Below are 19,213 nucleotides of genomic sequence, written 5' to 3'. Positions count from 1 at the left end.
CTCAGGGTGTGGTTCAGCCTGCCTCCCCAGCAGCGCCTGAAGTCTCTTCTGTCCCTCACTGGGCCCTTTGGAAGGGCCATCGAAGGTTCTGGAATTGGTGATCTCAGCTCCCCAGTCCTTGACTCAGGTCGTGGGAAGGGTTTTGCCGCCCGGTGTATTTTAGCAGCTGGCGTCTTGCGGAGATTGGGATTGGAGGCACTGGAACAGTTGCTTTTGGAGCTGGCGGGGGCGGGGCGGGGGGAACCATGTGCCTGCTTCTAATTGCAAGACGCAGCTGCTGGGGGGGGGTGTTCCCGTTTTGAGCCCTGATGGAGGGAAGACAGCGAGCTTGGTGGTGGGTTTGGGGGGCACGGTTGTTCCTGTCCTCGCTTCTCCCTTTTCTGGGGTGCGGGAAGCAAAAATAGTTGAAGCGGGTGATTCAGCGTGTCGGATTTCAGGAGTGCACGGGGCGGGTGGTGGGGGCGCACACAGCGGGAGGCTGCCTGGCTTGGGGTGTCAGGAGGGCTGTGCTTCTGACCTCCTCGAAGAGGCCGGGTCTTCTTGAGAATGTGCGGGCAGGTCACTGTGGGCTCCGAATGGTCTCTGGATGGTCCTTGGGGGAATGGCAGTGGACGGGGCCTTAAGCCCAGAGATGTTCTTGCAGGCTCCTCCCTCTCTGCTGCCTGGCATCGGGTACCCATGGTTTTTCCTCTCTAAGCCCGGCCCAACCCAGGCTGCGATGAGGGACTCCAAGCAGCCCCTTCCACTTGCATTGGGATTCCCACTTCCCAGCCAGGTAGAGGGTGGCTGTTTGCAGCACGGGGCCCCAGTAAAGGCCAAAATGGATGGGAGCTATGTTTTTATGCCCCTCCTGGAATGACCCTGAAGGAACACTTGAAACATAGCTGTGCACACTCTGTGAGACTTCATTTCTCCCTTTCCTTGCTTCTTTTCTAAAGGATACTTACCCATGTATCCCCAAGCCCAAGGCCATGGCAGTCAAGCACCTGATGGGTGCTCAGACTCGCGTGACTAAATTTGAATCCAGTAGTGGGAGCTGGGACTCCCCAAGTCCCAGCTCACATAGAGGGTTTCCGGGTCCCCCAAACGCTCTGGTGCAGTGACCCAGCCGTGCCTCACGCCCACTCACCCAGGGTTGGGGACCTGACCTTGGGCTTGCAGGTTCTCATGGTGACTTACCACGTCCACTTCCCTTTCTGCTTTGACTTACTGTTACATATTTTATAATGAAATGCAGAACGAGTTCTAGTCTTTGCTGGTTCCCAGAACTTGGTTATTAAAAACTAAGAAAAAGACATGAAATAATACCTGTAGAGTGAAGGAATTTATTTTCCGAGTACCCCTCCCCGGGGACCCATATAGCTCTGAAACTGAGTAACAAAGACTGCTTAGGCTCTGTCTTGTCTCTTCCCCCGTCTCCGCCACTCCCCGACTCCCTGCCTCCTCCCTTGTTCCTCCCCAAAAAGAAAGACAGAGAAAGAACACAGAGGATGGGAAAGCTAGGGCTTGTCGGGTGAGTACCCGCTGCCTGTCTCATTTAAGGTAGCACTCTGCTTCTTTCAAATAGGAAATTGCCAAAGTGGATGTCATTGGCTGCTAATTAGATGTATTTTAACTGCAGGATCGTTTTACCAGCTAATACCCTTATTATGTGCTTCACTGTGAACCCATGGTGGAACTGTTAAAATAGGAGCCTGTGGCCCTGGCAGACAGCTCAGGGAGGCTTCGGGATCCATGGAGCCCTTTCCCTCTGTGGCCCCATAGGGGCCACGCCGGACTCCGTGCTGGAGTCTGAGTCCACTCGCCTCCCAGAGAGGTCCCCATCTTCCCCAGTGACCACCTACCTTAGGTGATTTGACCAGGGCCTCAGCAGAGGAGGCCCTGAGCTCTCCGGGTTGAAGACCCCGAGAATCACACCCTCTCTTGCTCTAGACGTCATGGTCCCCTGCCTTTGGCCTTGAAGCAATAAATGACCATGTGCTGCAGATAGACCTGGCGACCCCAGGCTGTATCCCCGCCACGAGGTGCCCCAGACAGGCAGGCCACAACCTCCAGCGCTGGGTTTTCAAGTCTGAGCTGGCTTCCCTCTGTCTTCCCTCTCTACCAAACCGGACCAGCGGCTCGCTCAGCTGGGTCCGATTCCTTTCGACCCCGTGGACTGTAGCCCACCAGGCTCCTCTGTCTGTGGGAATTCCCAGGCAAGACTACTGGCGTGGGTTGCCATTTCCTTCTCCACTACCTAACCGGAAGGAGTCCCGATTCCCCATCAGGGTTGGAGGGGGGCTGGGCTAGGACCAGAACCAGGATTCTTCAGTGAGAGCGCAGCATTTGACTTCCTGTGGTTCCTCTTTCTTTCTCTCTCCCCTCGACCCCCTCTGCCCTGCTTAATACATAGCTTTTTTTTTTTTTAAATCATCCTTAAGACAAAGTAGCTGGCAAAATATTGAAGCGATCCGAAAGAAATGTTTTTATTTGCCCGCGTGCGAATTGGGTTATCTGCCTATCTTGTTTATGAAATTCGGGGCTGCCTTTCCTGCAGTCTGTTCGCCTCTCAAATCTTTCCCGGCTCCCATTTCCATATTTCTGCGTGCATGTTCTTTGTTAATCACTTGGCAAGTGCTTATTTGAATATTAAAAATTTCTTTAATCATCAAAGGCAGGAGCACAGTCTCATGAATATTCATATTTTCCCCCTCCTCAGACTGGTGTCTCGTTCATTACCCTGCAGTAAAAGCCAAACAGCCATCAATCGCCCTCATTATAGGCTCTGGCGTTGTGATTGGCTGCTGCTGCCCAGAGCTTTTTTTTTTTTTAATTTTTTTCCTCTTCTCCTATGAGCTGTCTTGTACCTGCCAGCAGCAGCCCCCCCACCTCTAAAAAAAAAAAAAAATCAACAATGCAAGAATAAATTTCTCTGGTTGAAAAACAACTCTGCAAACTTGTCAAACAGTCCTCATGGTTTGCTGCCACTGAAGCGGCCACCAGCGCTACCTGCCCCCACCTGCAAAAAAACAAAACAAAACAAGAAAACCAAACCAAACAACCAGGGGAAAAAAAGTGTGTGTTGGGGGGGGGGCGCAGAGAGAAATTAAATAAATAAATAAAAAGGAAGAAACTTGAGCCTCAGAGATGAATATTTGTCAAGAGAGTTGACGTAAGTCTCATTTGCATAATGACTTTGTACTTCTGCATTAATAAAATTTGCATATGAAGCCATGTTAATTACTCCTGATCATGCTTTTTGCATTCATGCATAGTAATTTTCTCTGACTTGTGAGAATTAATGTCTTGGCATGGGGGGAGGGGGCGCGGGGACTGTCAGGTCTCCTTGTCAGTGGTCCGCACTCACACACACTCGCTCCCTGTCTGTCTCCCCTCCTTGATCTATGACTCATTTTTGCACTACGGGTAGGAGTTCTTGGCTTAAAAAATGTATCAATTGAAAGGCAGCAGTAGGGAGAAAAATATACATCTCCTGCACCCGTGTATTCTACAGCTTCTCTTTGCTAGCTAGAGATCTGTAATCCTCCCATGTGGGAGGGGATACGAGGATGCAGCGATGGGAAAAAGGCGAGCCTTCGCCTTGAAACCAGGCTGGGGCTTTTCCAGGCAGTTTTTTGTGTCTGTCTCGGTCGGTGTGGGCGTGTTTGCTGGGTACTGCGCATGTGTGCGGAGTGAGGGCGGAGGACCATCTGCAGGGCCCCCCTCCAGAAGGGACATGGTCACAGACTCCCCCACCGGAGGGAGGCGTTCAGAATCTCCCAGATTTGAAGCTTCGGAAACGTTTTAGAGGTCCTGTTTCTGGACATTTTGTCCCTCCTTGTATGCATGGAGCGAGAGTCCCACCCCTCTGGGCTTTGTGGTTTCGGACATCCAGCCTCAGTTTCCTTGTTTGTGGACAGGAGGCGTGTGATAGCCATCTGATAGGAAAGCTGCTGGGCTTCAAGGAGAGGACATGCGCAGCCATTGTTGGCTTCTCTTTCCTTTAAGGAAAGTGAACTTCCACGACAAGGAGTGGAGCCAGCAGAGGTCTTATTTCTAAGCCACCTTGGATCCCTCGTAAAGCCGAGATGGCGTCTGGGCGTCCCTCCACCACATACCTCGGTGCACGTGTGTCTTTAACAGGTCCAGAGGGAAGCTGGCCTGGACCTCAGAAGAAAGCGTCTTTTTAAAAGGAGTGACTTGCAGGGCTTCGTAGGGGGCCATCGCTGCCAGGTTGTAGTGGCGGTGGTGGTGGTGGTGGTTCGGGGAGGGGCATAGGGAGTTAGGGAAAGTTCCAGAACGGAAAGTAAATGAATGATAGTGACGGTTATTGGGTGTTTACTGGCAGCCTGGCTCTGGCCAGGCGTGTCCTGACCTTCCTTAAAAGGCGAGGCTCTGAGACGGTGACTCAGCCCAGGTCACGAGGCCGGGAGATGGCAGGGCAGAAGCCGGACTCCGAGGCAGCTGGGCCTCTGCGCTCAGCGCTTGCTCTGCCCACCTGTAGGTGCATAGTCTGGTCACAGGGTCTCGAGGGCTCTGTCCAGGGCATTCTGGATTCCCTGGCTGCACTTTGCGAGGTAGCCACGCCCAGGGATGGGAGATGGTCTGGGACAGATGCTGTGGCCAGTCTTCATGTCGAGCTTAAAAAAAAAAAAATTGAGATAAGGTTCACATAATGTAAGATGCACCAGTTCAGGGCGCGCAGTCGGTGGTTTGGAGTTTGTTCACAAGGCTGTGCAGCTATCAGCAGTCTCTGATGCCAGATGTCTCCATCACCCCCAGAGAAATCCTGCGCTCTTTAGCCCTGACCTCCCGAGGCTCACCCAGCTCCGGGCCCATGACAGCTACTCCTCTCCTTTTCCATCGTCTCCCTGAATTTGTTCTTCTGGACACTTCCTGTCATCATACAATAGGTGGCTCCTCGTATCATCTTTGGCTTTTGCAGCTTCAGATAGAGGCTGTTTTGGAGTTCCGCCTGTGGGCGGGGTTCTGGTTTAAGCTGGTCTGGGTGGAATAGGGGGACCTCCCCCAGGGCAGAGGGGTCTTGTGAGAGCACCCTGGGGGGCCTCTGTGGGCCACTTAGAATTGGAAGCCCCCTCACCCTTGCTGCGCCCTCCTCTGCCTCCATGAAGCGGCTCCTCGGAGCAGGTGGACTTCTAGGAGGCCAGAAGTCTAATGAGGTCACCCGGGAGCCCCTCTGGGGGCCGACCCGGCCCCCCGCCCCCGTCCGAGTTGGAGGATGACTTTGCCTGTAGACTCTGGCCTCCCGAAGCCCGACGTTTCCAGAAGGAGAGGGGTGTGACTGGACTTGCCCTTTGGCCCTTCCTCCCAACCAGGGACACACAGGCTCTGCTCCCTTTGAGCCTGGGACTGGATGCTTGTTACCTGGATGCTCCAGCTGGTTTTCTCAGCCGTGGGAAACAGTGGTGGCTTGTGTGCTGTGGCCTCACCCAGAACCTGGGGGCCAGAAGTTGTTCTTTGCAAGCTCTGGAGGCCCGACTCAGCCCAAGGACCCTCTGGCTTCCTCCCAACCCTCATGGCCCTACCTCTCAGGATCCTGGGGTACTCTGGTCCCCCCATCCATGCTGCAGCACTCTCCTCACCCCCTAGGGGAGGCAGGGCACTTCCGTACTTTGGAGACACTCCAGGTTCAAGTCCAGACCTCCCCAAGCCTCAGTCCCCCTCAGCCCCACCCCCTAGATTGGAGGTGGTCTTCTCTGTGGAGCGGGGTGTTCGTGGTGAAATGAGTCCAGCTCCTTGGGACAGGTGCTTGGCACAAAGCCACTGTGTCTTCCGTGGTGTGAGGGCAGGTGTGGACAGGATGAATGTGCTGTCTCCAGCCCCAGGGACTTTCGGGCAAGGGTCGGGCAGGGCAGGCTTCTGGGAGGAGGCCGGGGACACTGGTTTCAGATCAGGTAACCTTTCTTGAGGTTCCTGCATCAAATCTCGGGCACGGCCTTCTGCTCCACATTTGTGGCTGGAACAGCACACGAGGTCTTGGCCACACCTTCCAGGGCTGTCATGGGCTCAGAAATGGCTCGGCCCAGAGCCTAGCCTAGCACACGGTCCTCATTGGCCCAGAAGGACTGGGTGTTGGTGTGGGTGTTAAGCTCTGGCCTCTTGGCAGAACACGTGCAAGCGGTCTTCACGTGCTCTGATACCCCTGGTCCAAGATAATACCTATTTTGGAGACCCATGAGGTACTGAGAAAGAGCCCTGGTTCTGGAGCCAGACAGCCAGCAGGGTTTTGGTGGGTCTGGCTGCCGCTGTCTGCAGTTTTCTGTGGTCATGTCATCAGTTTCCTGGTCTGTGCAGTGGGTCTGCTGAGCCCTGCCCCCAGGGCATGCTGGGAAGCTCCCTCATGATGAAGACTGGCAGGCTGCTGGCTGACAGAGGGTTTGCAGGGCTCTGTGGCTCCCTCATGATGGCTGTAGAGTGGGCACATCCCCACCCCCCTAGACCTGTGCAGGGCACAGAGCAGCCTGTGGGTGAGGGGAGCGTCCCTGGCAGAGCCGGCCCTGGAGCCCAGCTGCCCGTCATCTTGTTGATGTTTCCCTTTTGTTTCTCTGATGCTTCCCCGCTCAATTATTTACCCAGGGAATTTGGGCTTCTTCACTTGTGGTTTTGGCAAGGGCTTCACACAAATGTTTTGCCCTGGTGGTCTCTTAGCCATTTAAGATAAACGGCCAAATCAAATGCAGGCCTTGCCGGGGAGCCCGGGCTAGCTGTGGGGCTGGGTGGAGACTGGCAGGCCCCTGGCTGGGCGTCTCGACTGTCAGAAACGGGGAGGTGTGAAGAGGGGGTGCTGAGTGGTGCCAGGGCTCTCTGGGGCGAGGCGGTGGACGGGGTTCAAAGCCTTCGAAAAGACCTTGGGGCTTGGGTGCTGTGTGTTGGTGTCAGTTGCTCTGGGCTGGAAAGGGCACTGGCTGGCCTTCCTCCAGGCGGGAGGCTGGGCAGTGCCCAGGCACTGGGAGGGGACCACCTGGGGGTGCCCCAGGCTTGCACAGACAGCCCATCCTGACAGAGCGCACAGTGGCAGCTTGGGACTTCCTGGCTCTTCCAGAGGGGGTGGCCCAGATGTGGGGGAAAACAGTATCCCAGTGGAGTCTGCTCCGGGACACACCAGAAGCCCCCACCTGGGGAGACCTTCCCGGGATCAGGGGTCCTGATGGCCCCTGGGTGCCCCAGCCCCGGCGTTAGACCTCCCGGGGATGGGAGTCTGGTACCCATATGGCAGCTGTAGCCGCAGGACCCCGTCAGGCCCCGCCCACTTCCCTGACCCCGCCCCTAGTCCTGGCTGCTCCCCCCCACCCCGCCCCCACGGCAGGGGCTGGCACCCTGCACCCTTACCCTGCAAGGGCGGCCTGCAGCCCTCTCTGCCCCGGGCCCCGTTCCTTCCACTCCCCGAAGCCCTCGCACAGTCCAGGGTCCGACTGACCAGCCTTTTCTATTGTTTTCTCTCCAGGGCCGTGCAGGCCTGCCCAGCTGCCAGCGATGGCCCCCATAGCTGCCACCTCCTCCCACCCTCACCCATCCGCGATTACTTCGCCTCTGCGCGCCCTGGGCGCTCTGCCGCCCTGCGTCCCCCTGCCGTGCTGCAGCGCGCTCCCTGGCTCGGGTGACGGGACTCAGGGTGAGGGTCAGACGGAGGCTCCCTTTGGATGTCAGTGTCAGTTGTCAGGTAACCGACCGCCGCGGTGGGGTAGGGGCGGGCTCCCGGGGGTGCGGGGATGCCGTGGGCAGGGCTGTCGGCTGCCTCTCTCGCAGGTGGGCTGGGGCAAAGGTGTGGGGGCCCAGGGGAGAGATGCCAAGGCTGATGACACAACTCTACACCGGAGCCCCGGTCCCCATTGGTCAGGTGGTCCTCCCCCCGAACCATGCCTCCTCCCCTTCCGAGATCTCACTCCCAGTCTCCAAATTTCATCTCTTCCGGCTGTTTAGCTAAAGTTTAATTGGATAACGCTCAACATCTGAGGTTTTCTTCTGCCCTCGCCACTGCTCTCCCCACTCCAGCCACTACCCACCGCCCCCGCCCCGCCCCTCCCTCCAATACAAGGTCAGGAGATGATCCTTTGGTTGTCTGTGTACATCGCCGGAGCCCTCCAAAATGCTGAGTTTCTCTTTGCGAGAATATGTTGCCCATTAACTTTTAGAAAAAAGTTTATCTGGAGGAGCCTTTTAGCTTCGGCTCTGGGAGGGAGTGAAACATTCTGGGGTGTGTGGAGTAAGGGGGGCGGCGCCCACAGGGCAGGGGGCGGGGTTGGCGTAGCCACCTATTATACAGATGGGCAGACAGGGCAATGCAGCTACTCGACCTGTGCTGTGATACCTCCCTTCTCCCTCCACAAACAAAACCCAAACTCTTGTTCCGGCCTGGGGTCCCTGGAATGTGCAGGCGGGGACCCCTCATCCCAGCCTCTCCTGCTTAATATCTCGGCAGAGCCTGATGTAAAAGACACTGAGGCTGCAGGAGCCTTGATGCTGATACAGACATGGGTGGTGGCGGGTGCCCCGCAGGGACCAGGAAAGGACAGGGTGAGTGCCCCGCCAGGGCAGGTTCCGTGTGTCCCTGCTTTGGCACTAGGCGTGTTGCTGGCTTTCTCTTGACTCGAGCACTGAAAAAGAGACTTGTGTTTTTTGGGGGGCAGGTTTTACTTTTAGCTGAAGCTGTCCCAAGGGGTGGCCCCTGTTAGAGACGCAGCTCTGCAGAGGACCGTGGGCAGCCCAGCCCCAGGCCTTCCTGCTGGTGGGATGGTGGCCTGAAGCCTTCGGTGCCCCTTCCTGTGACAGATGCTGATGTCATAGGTACTGGGCTTGGGTCCTGAATGCACAGAGCAGAGACTGAATCACCCAGGAAGGCATCTGCACAGTTTGCAAAGAGGGTGGCTCCCTGTCCCGAGCCGCCCGGGTGCCCAGGGCGATGGGGCATTCTGTCCTAGCTCCGTGGGTCTGTGCTGTGACCCCTGCTTGCTGAGTGCAGGGCACCTACTCCGTCTGGGTGGCTGCATGGCTCTCTTGACTTCCCGTAATTCGTGCTGCAGCTGTTGGGCGGGGGGTCGTACTGTTGACGGTCAGCCTGAGTGTTCATGACTGGACTCGGTCAAGTTGGTGCAGGAACAGGCTCTCCCTGGCAGTGGAGTTGCCTAGGGCTTGGCTCAGCCTTCCGCTGTGCTTAATCTCTGGCTCTGCTTAGAAGCTATGGCTGAGCGTGAGTTAATTAATCCCTTTTTACAGATGGGAAAGCCAAGGCTCAGGGGTGGGGGGGCCAGTGGCTGGGCCGGGCTGCGACCTGGGATTTGCCACCAGGCCGTCTCCCAACAAGGCCACCCCTCTTCCCACTGGGCCATGCCCCTCTGCTGACGTCCTGGGGAATGTTCTTACTCTGTCCCGCTTAGCCACAGTGCAGCCTGCTTTCCTTGTAGGGAACGTGAACTGAGGGCCTACTGTGTGCTGCCTTGTACTAGGCATGTGGTGTGCCTTCTTGAATTTAATCCTCACAGTCACCTTAGGAGGTAGCTTTCCTGTTCCCACTTTGTGGATGAGCCCCGTAGACGTGAGGTATCGAGGCTCCCATTCATGCGTTCACTCATTCGTTCACTCATTCTTGTGCAAACTGAGGTGCAGTTGGCGGGTCCCAGCCCTCCTGTAACTTTTGCAGTGTGATGGGCCAGGTGGTGGAGCGGGAATGGGGACCAGAGGGAGGGGCTGGGAGGGCAGAGGTGGGCTTTGATCCCCGGCCGCCCATCCTGCACCCGCTTCCCCTTTGGCCTTGGCTCACCTGGCTCAGAGGCCTTCCTGGACTTCAGAACTTGATGCCATCAGGGCTCAGAACTTGGGAGCAGCCCCTGTGGTTGTTGGCAGTGCTGGGGGGGGGGCGGGGCGAGATGGGGCCGTGTCTGTCCCTTGGATCCCTGGGCCTCTCCTCATGGCCTGCTCAGGGGTCGGCTCTCAGCTTCGGACGCTCTGCCCCGATCCCTAGTCCCGCTCTTTCCTCCTTGGATCTTCGGTAATTAGCCTGGGTCAGGTTGTGCCATCATGTTTTCAGATCAGTGTCAGTACCTGAAAAATATCCTATTCCAGTGATGCTTGTCCCTTTGTGGCTTCTGTCCCTGGCACTGGACTGTTTGCTAAAGTGTTTTTAGTGCCTGTTTAATTAGTAGTTTGAAAGGAGTCATTAAATTCCCAGTAACCCGTTAGGAAGAAGCGGTCCTCTGTAAAGACGGAAAGGGGCTGCCGTCCTTAACTTTGTTTTGTCCCTTTTTGGATCAGGATGCACTGAACCTCTGTCTTCAAATTAATATGGGAAACCCTGGTGTAACTGTGTTCACCCAGGTTAATCGCATGCCTGTGAATGCATTCAAGGTTATTTATAGGAGGATGAGATTTTATGGGGGCGAAAACCACACAGGTGTGTGTGTGTGTGTGTGTGTGTGTGTGTGTGTACCTTTCCCTCTGGGAGCATCCTAAACAGCCCTGCCTCCCAGGACCCCAATGCCAGACCTTCTGATCGTCACAGGAAGGAGAAGGGACTAGGGGTCCCCTTTGCTTTATGCCTGTTGACTTGGGGGTGTTCCTGGAAACTGAAATGTGTTCCCTGGGAAATTCCACATACGAACTTCTCCAAGGTGCCTGGGGAGTCAAAGGTCTGGGGCTCTGGTCTGGACCCTGACTCCACCTGGCTGGTGACCTTGAATAAGTCATTTCCCTTCTCTGGACGTCAGTTTCCCCTTCTGGCCTTGCCAGGTGGCGCCTGTGGTAAAGAACCCGCCTGCCAATTACGAGATATAAGAGATGTGGGTTTGATCCCTGGGTCGGGGAGATCCCCTGGAGAAGGGCATGGTAACCGACTCCAGTATTCTTGCCTGGAGAATCCCTTGGACAGGGGAGCCTGGCAGAGTCGGACACTACTTAAGTGACTTAGTATGTGTATATATATATATACATATATATACATATATATACATATACATATATATATATATGTTTGTATATATGTGTCCGACTCTTGTGACCCCATGGACTGTAGCTCTCCAGGCTCCTCTGTCCATGGGGTTTTCCAGACACGAATCAGGCACTGGGTTTCCATTTCCTTCTCCAGGGCACTTTCCCAGACCAGGGATGGAACCTGTGTCTCCTGCATTGGCTGGCAGATTCTTTAGCACTGAGCCACCAGGGAAGCCCATGTGGTACATGCTGCTGCTGCTGCTGCTGCTGCTGCTAAGTCGCTTTAGTCGTGTCTGACTCTGTGCCACCCCATAGACGGCAGCCCACCAGGCTCCCCCGTCCCTGGGATTCTCCAGGCAAGAGTACTGGAGTGGGTTGCCATTTCCTTCTCCAGTGCATGAAAGTGAAAAGTGAAAGTGAAGATGCTCAGTCGTATCCGCTCTTTGCGACCCCATGGACTGCAGCCTACCAGGCTCCCCCGTCCCTGGGATTTTCCAGGCGAGAGTACTGGAGTTGGGTGCCAGTGCCTTCTCTGCATGTGGTACATGTGTAGCATTTAAAAGCAAGGCTCCTCTCTCATACTGATCTTCAGTTTCGATTCCTGAGATGCTGGGGTTGCCTGTGTGGGATTTGGCTAGGGCTCCCGAGGTGGGGCTGGGGTTTTCAGAGAACCACTGGGTTTTGGACTCCCAAACCTTTCCCTGTTCTGAGGCTTCCATGATGGGGAGGCAGTCATTAGAGAGAGTATCAGACTGCAGAGTGAAGACTGCTTTGTCCTGTATAGCTGTGTGACCTTGGACAAATCATTTCTACCCCTCTGCCTCAATTTCCTCACCTGTAAAATGGGGTCATTGAAAGCATGTTCTGAAGTTTGGATGAGGTCATGCTCGCCAGGTGCTGAGAACAATGCCTCTTGCTGAGCGAACCCTCCAGACATTCTGATTCATGCACAAGCAGGATGAGTCTCACATCATTATATCATTACCTGCCTGGCTCCATTTGGAATCTTACTTGAAGCTGGATCCCTAGTTTCCATTCTTAAAGGCATTTAGCCTCTTGGCTGGCTCAGGCGGTGTACCAGCTTTGGGAGGTGGTGAAGGAACCGAGAAACTTCATTGCATATTTAAAAGCCGCAAATGGTCATCAGCCACAGTGATTAATACATGCGCTTGGTGAAGTTCAAGGTCTCCAGCAAGAACACACAGGATCCCGGCTCGGGGAAGTGAAGTGTTTGGATTTAATAGAAGGAGTCAGTTGCAGTCATTAGTATATGCTGAAATCACAGGGCAATCTTGTAAAGTTAAATTCAATTTACTTTTCTACTGAAATTGTGCTTGCTGTGTTATTTAACCAGTCTGGGGTTTCTTGGCATGGGTTAAAAGGACAATAAAGATAAAAGAATACCTGTAAGTAAATAGTAGGGTTTCACAGTAGAATCTATCGTTTTTCTCCTCCTTCAATTATATCCCAGTGTTCATTTTGTGTTGGTTTTTATAACTGGAGCCTTCCAATGGGACGCCGTGAAGGAGACCACCCTAGCTGTGGAAGCTTGATGCAATTAATACAGTCTGTCTGGAAAGTGGCCTTATTTCTGGAAGTTTTATGTTAATGATATGGTCTGCGCTTTGCACATTTCATACTAGAACGAGAAGCAAGCCGTAGTTTCATTTCGGACTGGGTTTGATTAACACCGGAGGATCAGTGGGCAGCCACAGGGCGACGTGGACCAAGATGGCAGTGCTCATCAGGCCCCCGCTGGGGCACCGCCTCCATTCTGGGGCGGGGGTGGGTGCAGAGGCGCACTGCTGGGGCATGGGGGCCTCCATGGAGACCTTGGAGGGAGGGGTGAGTATGGGATGAGGAAGAGAAGTTGAGTGTGGGTGCACGTGTGTGGACAGAAGCCCTCTGTCCCGGAAGGTTCCAGACACACCTTTGCCTTTCTCCTGATTCTCGCTGCAGAGTCACGTGCCTTGTGGGGTCTTTCTGGGCTCACCAGGTCCCAGGGGCTGTGGTGGGGTTGGCTCACTGTTGGAGGAAGGGCTCTCAGGGGAGTTATTAAAAATGTAAAGAGTCATCTGTATGCCCTGCGCTGATGTCTCCATCGCTGGAGGGGGCCGGCTGTCCCACCGTCAGTGGTGACTGGCGTCTGCTCTGGTGTCTGTCTGCCGGCTTCCTGGGGGCTGCACGGCTCCCCCGGTCAGAGGAAGCCGCCCCTCCAGCCTGGGGGAGGTGGCCAAGGGCAGCAGTGCTTGAGTGGACTCCAGGGAAGTCCCCTGTCCCCCAGAGCTGCAGACCCAGATCTCGACACCACCAGGCATCAGAGGGGGTTTGAGGGCCAGGAGGGGCCCATGCTGCCTAGTAGGGGTCTGGGGCACCTACTCATGTGACTGTCCTTAGATAAAAGGGGGGTCCCAGCAACATCCCCAGTGGAGACTGCTGCACTGCCTCGCCAGATTCCACTTGCCTCTCCGAGCCGGCCCTTCAGACGTTCTGAAGGCAGAGCTAAATCAAAGAATTCTGTTCAAAATCCGCACAAGATGTTGCTGTTTTTCTGCTCTGACAGGAGAGGCATTTGGAAGTGCAGTTTCTTTCTTTCTTTCTTTCCTTTTTTTTTTTTTTATAGCTGTCTTAAAAAGGAGTTTGGCTGTTTAGCACAGCTGGTGCTCATTACATTATGCACTGGCAATAAAATAGCATGTGTAATTAATTTTTAATGCAGCGCTGGGTGCAGCGCTTTAAAGCTGTTAGTGGATGAGAAGGACCAGCACTGGCCACCGACATCACAGATCTCAGAGCAGGGCGGCCACGTTCTGCAGCTTGAAAGGAAATCCAAACAGGGCGGAGGAGGCTGGGCGCCCTCTGCATGGATGGAGTGGCCCAGAAATGGGTCTGCCTCCAGTGACCTGAAGACTTGAGTTAATTTTTTAATGATCTGGGACCAGGGGTTCTGAGAGATCATCTTACCCAACCTGTTCATCGTCCGGAGGGGGGGCACCGAGGTATAGATGGGGGAAGAGGCCACAAGATGTGCTGTGGCACAGCTCTGTCCTTCCCCAGCCTCTGCCCACTAGACATCACTGCCCGTCTTGAGTTCATATTGGAAACTGGAGAGGGAAACTTATCATCTAGCTGAAGCCATGTGATACGTGCAGTTAGATTTGGCAGCTGCTAGAATTTTTGTTTTGGGGAGCCCTGAACCTAGCCTCTTGGACCCCCAGTTTTGCCACCTGCGGTGGGGACCTGCGTCCATGCGTCCCAGCTTTGAGACTTTCTGTCATTGTCCTTTGATTGCTGGCTGCCCTGTCCCTTCTGTGGCTCATCTCTTCTGTGGCATGGATTTATGCTTGAAATTAAATGCCATTGTGGACACACATTGGTGGAAGTGCTGCAGGCATCGTGGGAGGCTCCAGAGACGGAACCGCGCTCGTTCCTTGTTCTCAAGGTGCGCTGGTGTTACTATGTGACCCTGGGCTAGCCGCTGTCTTTCTCCAAGCCTCAGTTTACCCATCTGAGAAATGGGAACCCTAGAAGTACCCACTCTTCATCCCTGCCTTGGAGGGTCCCCTGATTGGCCTCCATCCTGGGGTGGTCACAGCTGATTGCCAGCATGTGGGGAAGCACAGACAAAGGGAAGTTTGGGGGGCAGGAAGGAGAAGCCTGGCCTTGGGTGCTCTGTACTCCGGTGACTTGGTTGCTATCTCTTTGAACGTCTGTCCTGGGAGGTTTTCTTAGCAGGAATGAAAGAGGAGGAAGGCCCAGTGCCATCACTGCCCCTAAGACTTGCCACTGTGTCTCAGGGGCCTGACAGGACCCAGCACCTTTCTGGGCACCGTATGTACCTCACTCAGGCACCCATCCTCGTGACACCTGGAAGGAAAGGCAGCCACATCCTTTCTGTTTTGCAGATTTTTTTTTTTTCTCTTTAATGTGACATGTGGGATCTTAGTTCCCGGGCCAGGGACTGAACTTGCAGCCCTCTGCAGTGGAAGTGCAGCGTCTTAACCGCGGGGCCACAGGGAGTCCAGCCCCATCCTTTTGCTCATGAGGATACTGGGGCTCAGAGAGGCTGCGCAACGCACCAGGGCTCACACAGCACACAAAGAGCCGAACTGAGACTGGAACGTGGGTCTGGCCCACCCTGGAGTCGTGTTCTGGGCTGTCCCTCCAGCTTTGCCTTGTTGGGCTGCTTGGTGGCTCAGAGGCAGGCGACAGAAAGGCAGGTCACCCATGGGAAGCCAGGTCGCGTTCGGATATGGTCCTGGGAGAGTCCCCTGTGTCTTCCTTCCTCCGAGGGTCATGCCGCTGCCTGATCTGGGCTGGACGTGGAGGTCCAGGAATGAGCGCCCTGGGGACTCTGCCCTGGAGGACCTCACAGTGGTGGTGGGGGGTGGACAGACACTGGGAGGCACACCCTCCTTAAGGCCTTTCTCTGCTTGAGGGAAATTACGCAACTGGGCTCGTGGGAGCTGGGAGGGTCTCGGAGGACCACTGGGTTCTCCTCGTGGAGGTGAGGTGGGTGGGGACAGACTCCTTCCCAGGCGTGGCCGGGTGACAGATGTGTGCGTGGGGATCCCACTGACCCCATGAGCCCCCCTGTAGCCCCAGCTGGCCCCCAAGGGGTCCGACTTGTTAGTGACTTATGAAAGCACAGAGTATCGAACCCTCAGACCCCCCATGGGGAAGTTTTGACATTGAAGACGAGGCCTGGAGTGTGGGGAAAGATTGTGTCATCAGATTGCCCTTGAGTTCCTTCACGTGCCAGGTTGGCTTGGAGCCCCTTCTCAGTCTTCCCAGCACTTGAGTTGGCCCGGCCCTCTGGAGCTGGTGGACGCTGAGACCCCACAAAGGCGTGCTCACATCTGTGAGCGCAAGCAGACTGAGGCACGCGCGAGTGCGATGCGCTCCTGTTTTTGCACGTGGTTTCCTGGAAGCAATTTCTCCTCCAGAAGAAACCCACTTTTGTCGTCCTTATAGCTGGAGGTGTTCGTGGCTGCTTTTTTTTTTTTGGTAGGGGGAACAAGATGTCCTTGACTTTTCAAACCCGAGGGCCGGGCGGGGCAGAGGAGGGACTGCGTGCTGTACATATTTCACAATCAAACCAAAATCGTCTAAACCATGAAATAAAGTTTATCCAAACATAATCAGGGCTGGCCAATTTAATCCAAAAAGCAGTGGGAAGAAACCCTTGGCGGGCAGGGGTCCCTCTGTGGTGTTCTGCCACCCAGCGTTGTACCGGCGGGGGTGGGGGGGTGGAATCTGTAGCCTGCCCGAGGCGCCCACCCCCTCCTTGGGGGCGTTATTTAATAATAATCCGAGAGCCGGGGTGGGGGATGACGTGTGACCATGTGTGTGGTCGGGGTGGGGGAGGCGACCACGGTGAGTTCCTCTCCCTTTGGGGTCCTTACGTGCAGCAGGGGGCCATCAGGTCACGGCCAGGTCATCATTTCTGTGTGTCCCTCCCCCCTACTCCCCAGCCTCAGGCTCTCTGCTGGGGGCCTTCCCACACACTTAAGGATCTCTCTTAGGAAGGTAACCTACTCTGTAGGTCACCCGTGAGGTGACCTCGACTAGAGAGGTGATTTGACTTGCCTCACATAGCACAGCTGCCAGAGGGCAGAGGTGGGATTTGAACCCAGGTCTCCTTGGGTGTGGGGGCCACACGCTGCTCTTCTCCCTTTCTGGCTCTGGACTGCCCACCCCTCTGGCCTTCCACCTGGCACGTGTGAGGGAGAGGGGCAAGGTAATGAATCAGGGGAGCCGCTCGGGGCTGGCCCAAGCCTGGGCCGATTGGAGGACCTGTGTTTTATGGTTTCAGCACGAGGGGTCAGAGGGCTCGGGAGTTCTTCTCCAAGGAGGTCAATGCAACAATGGAGTCACTCCCTGCAGAGACGGGAGCAGTTGGAATCTTTTCCTAAGCCCAGACATTTTTAATGATGGCCTTTTGTTCACGACAGGTGAGGAAGGGCTGGTGGGACCAGGCTCTTGGCGCCTGAGTCGGCCTTGGAGCCGTGTGTAACCAGTGTTTCCTGATGCAGGCGCCCTCTTCGTGAATTTCCTGGTGTTTTATGAACCAGCATCCAGTTTTTTCTTACTTCCCTGGTGGCTCAGTGGTAAAGAATCCGCCTGCCAATGCAGGAGATGCAGGTTCCATCCCTGGGTCAGGAAGATCCCCTGGAGGAGGAAATGGCCACCCACTGCAGTATTCTTTGCTTGGAAAACTCCATGGACAGAATAGCCTGGTGGGCTCCAGTCCATGGGGTTGCAAAAAGAGTCGGATGTGACTTAGTCAGTGAGCTGGCATGCACAATTCTCTCTTGCTTTAACAGCAGGGAAACCATGGCCTGAGGACCCACTGTGTGCTCGGGCTGCATACAGTCGTCTCCACCGATTCTTTCTCACAACAGTGTGAGGCTGTGTGTGTTGAAAATATTTTTTTATTATTGTGGTAAATGACACAAAGCATGAAATTTAGCATCTTAATCATTTTTAGTCAAGTGGCATTAAGTCCATTCACCTCCTTCTACTACCATCACCGCTGTCCATCGCGGGCACTTTGTCACCCCAGATCGAAACTCTGCCCATCCGCCCCGCTCCCAGCCCGCAACCACCTTTCACTCCTTCCTGTCTCTCTGAACTTGACCGCTCTGCGGGCCTCCCGTGAGTGGAATCATGCAGTACTGGTCTTGCGGGTCACTCAGCACCGTGTCCTCAAGGTTCATTCATGTTACGGCATGTGTTCGGATCACCTTGCTTTTTATCTATCCTTTTAAACTTTGCTTTGCTGAAGTATAGTTGATTTACAATGTTCTCTGAGTTGCAGGTGTCCAGCTAAGTGGTTCAGTTGAGTGCATGCCTATACCAATTCTCCTTCTGATTCTTTTCCCGTATGTGTTATAACCTTCCTGTTGAAGGCTGACTCATACTCACTGTGTGGATGGACCACGGTTGAGCCATTCATCCTGTGCTGGACACTGGTTTATTTCCACCTCTGGCTACCGTGCATAGTGCTGCTGGGAACGCGGGTGTGTGCGTAATGGTTGGAGACCCTGCTTTCAGGGTGGTCGAGTACCCAGGGTGGAATTGCTGGATCACACGGTAATTCTGCTCATTGAGGAAACACCCACCTGTTTCCCACGGCGTCTGCATCCTCTTACATTCCCGCCGGCAGTGCTCAAGGGGCCCAGTATTTCCACCTCCTCACCCGTAGCTGACCGTTGGGGTTTATAGCTGAGGACTCCAAGCCTCAGGGATGTGGACACCAGCTGGCCCAGGTTATGTGGTTAGTAAACCTGAGAGTCCGGGCAGGAACCGGCGTCCGGACTCAGACTTGGTGCCTGCGGCTGTGGTCCTGGGCCAGTGTCTTCGGTCCCTTTGAGGGTCTCTAACGTCACTCGTAAAGGCTTCCCCACAGTGGCCCCATCTGCCCGGGTGCTGGTTTTCAGCGGTCAGCTACGCATTCTGTTAGCTTGAGCCTTGGGGGGAAGATTTGCAAATGGACAGTTTACACTGTCCTTTCTGCTGTGTCCTTAGGGTGTTGATTTGGGTTCAGGTCAGCAGGAAGAGCGTGTATTTAGGGTGGGGACCCTTGGGGGCCAGGGAGAGCCGGCTGGTGTCTGAGGGTCCGCGTGGCCCCTCTCTGAACCTCTCCTGTCTGCAGGGGTCCTCGTCACACCAGCCTTGCTGGCATGGGAGGGGTTGAAGAACAGGCATCCTGAGCTGGACTGTGGGCAACGCCCTGCGTCTGCTCCTCTGATCAAGAGGCCTCGGGTCCTTGTTAAAGGCGGAAGAGTGAACGTGTTAGTCTCTCAGTCGAATCTGACTCTTTGTGACCCCGTGAACTGTAGCCTGCCAGGCTCCTCTGTCCATGGGGATACTCCAGGCAAGAATACTGGAGTGGGTTGCCATACCCTCCTCCAGGGGATCTCCCGGGCCCAGGGATCGAACCTGGGTCTCCTGCATTGCAGGTGGATTCTCTTCCTCCTGAGCCACCAGGGAAGCCCTGGTGGGATAGGGTGGGGGTTATCACGCAGAGCTGTGATCTCTCTCTGTGGCCCTAGGATTGCTGAAGCAAATGACCACAGTCTGGGTTCCTTCGAACAGTAGAAGTTTGTTATTTCACAGTTCTGAACGCTGCCAGTCCACAAGCGCGGTGTCAGTAGGGCCGCGCTCCCTCCAAAGGGGAGAATATTCCAGCTTCCGGGGGATCCAGGCGTCCCTTAGCTTGTGGCCGCATCCTTCCTGTCTCTGCCGCTGTGGTCACGTGGCCTCCTCCTTGGGGATCTGTCTG

At 55.1% G+C, this 19,213-nt stretch overlaps 1 protein-coding gene across 4 annotated transcripts in view; it reads left to right on the top strand.

Annotated features, from left to right (window-relative positions):
- BCL11B (BCL11B, BAF complex component) overlaps positions 1-19,213 on the top strand; it is a 101,437-nt gene that overhangs the window by 33,263 nt on the left and 48,961 nt on the right. For 2 of the 4 annotated variants that reach the window (XM_027521533.1, XM_027521532.1), the window contains exon 3: positions 7,448-7,663. The exons of the other annotated variants lie outside the window; for them this stretch is intronic. In XM_027521533.1, the coding sequence (XP_027377334.1) occupies positions 7,448-7,663 (216 nt within the window). The remainder of the gene's footprint in view (positions 1-7,447; positions 7,664-19,213) is intronic. 4 annotated transcript variants of the gene reach the window in all.

The sequence above is a fragment of the Bos indicus x Bos taurus genome, chromosome 21, assembly GCF_003369695.1.
Source record: "Bos indicus x Bos taurus breed Angus x Brahman F1 hybrid chromosome 21, Bos_hybrid_MaternalHap_v2.0, whole genome shotgun sequence".
Lineage (NCBI taxonomy): Eukaryota > Metazoa > Chordata > Mammalia > Artiodactyla > Bovidae > Bos > Bos indicus x Bos taurus.
The sequence above is the reverse complement of the archived record's forward strand: the minus strand, read 5'-3'. Positions and strand labels throughout refer to the sequence as shown.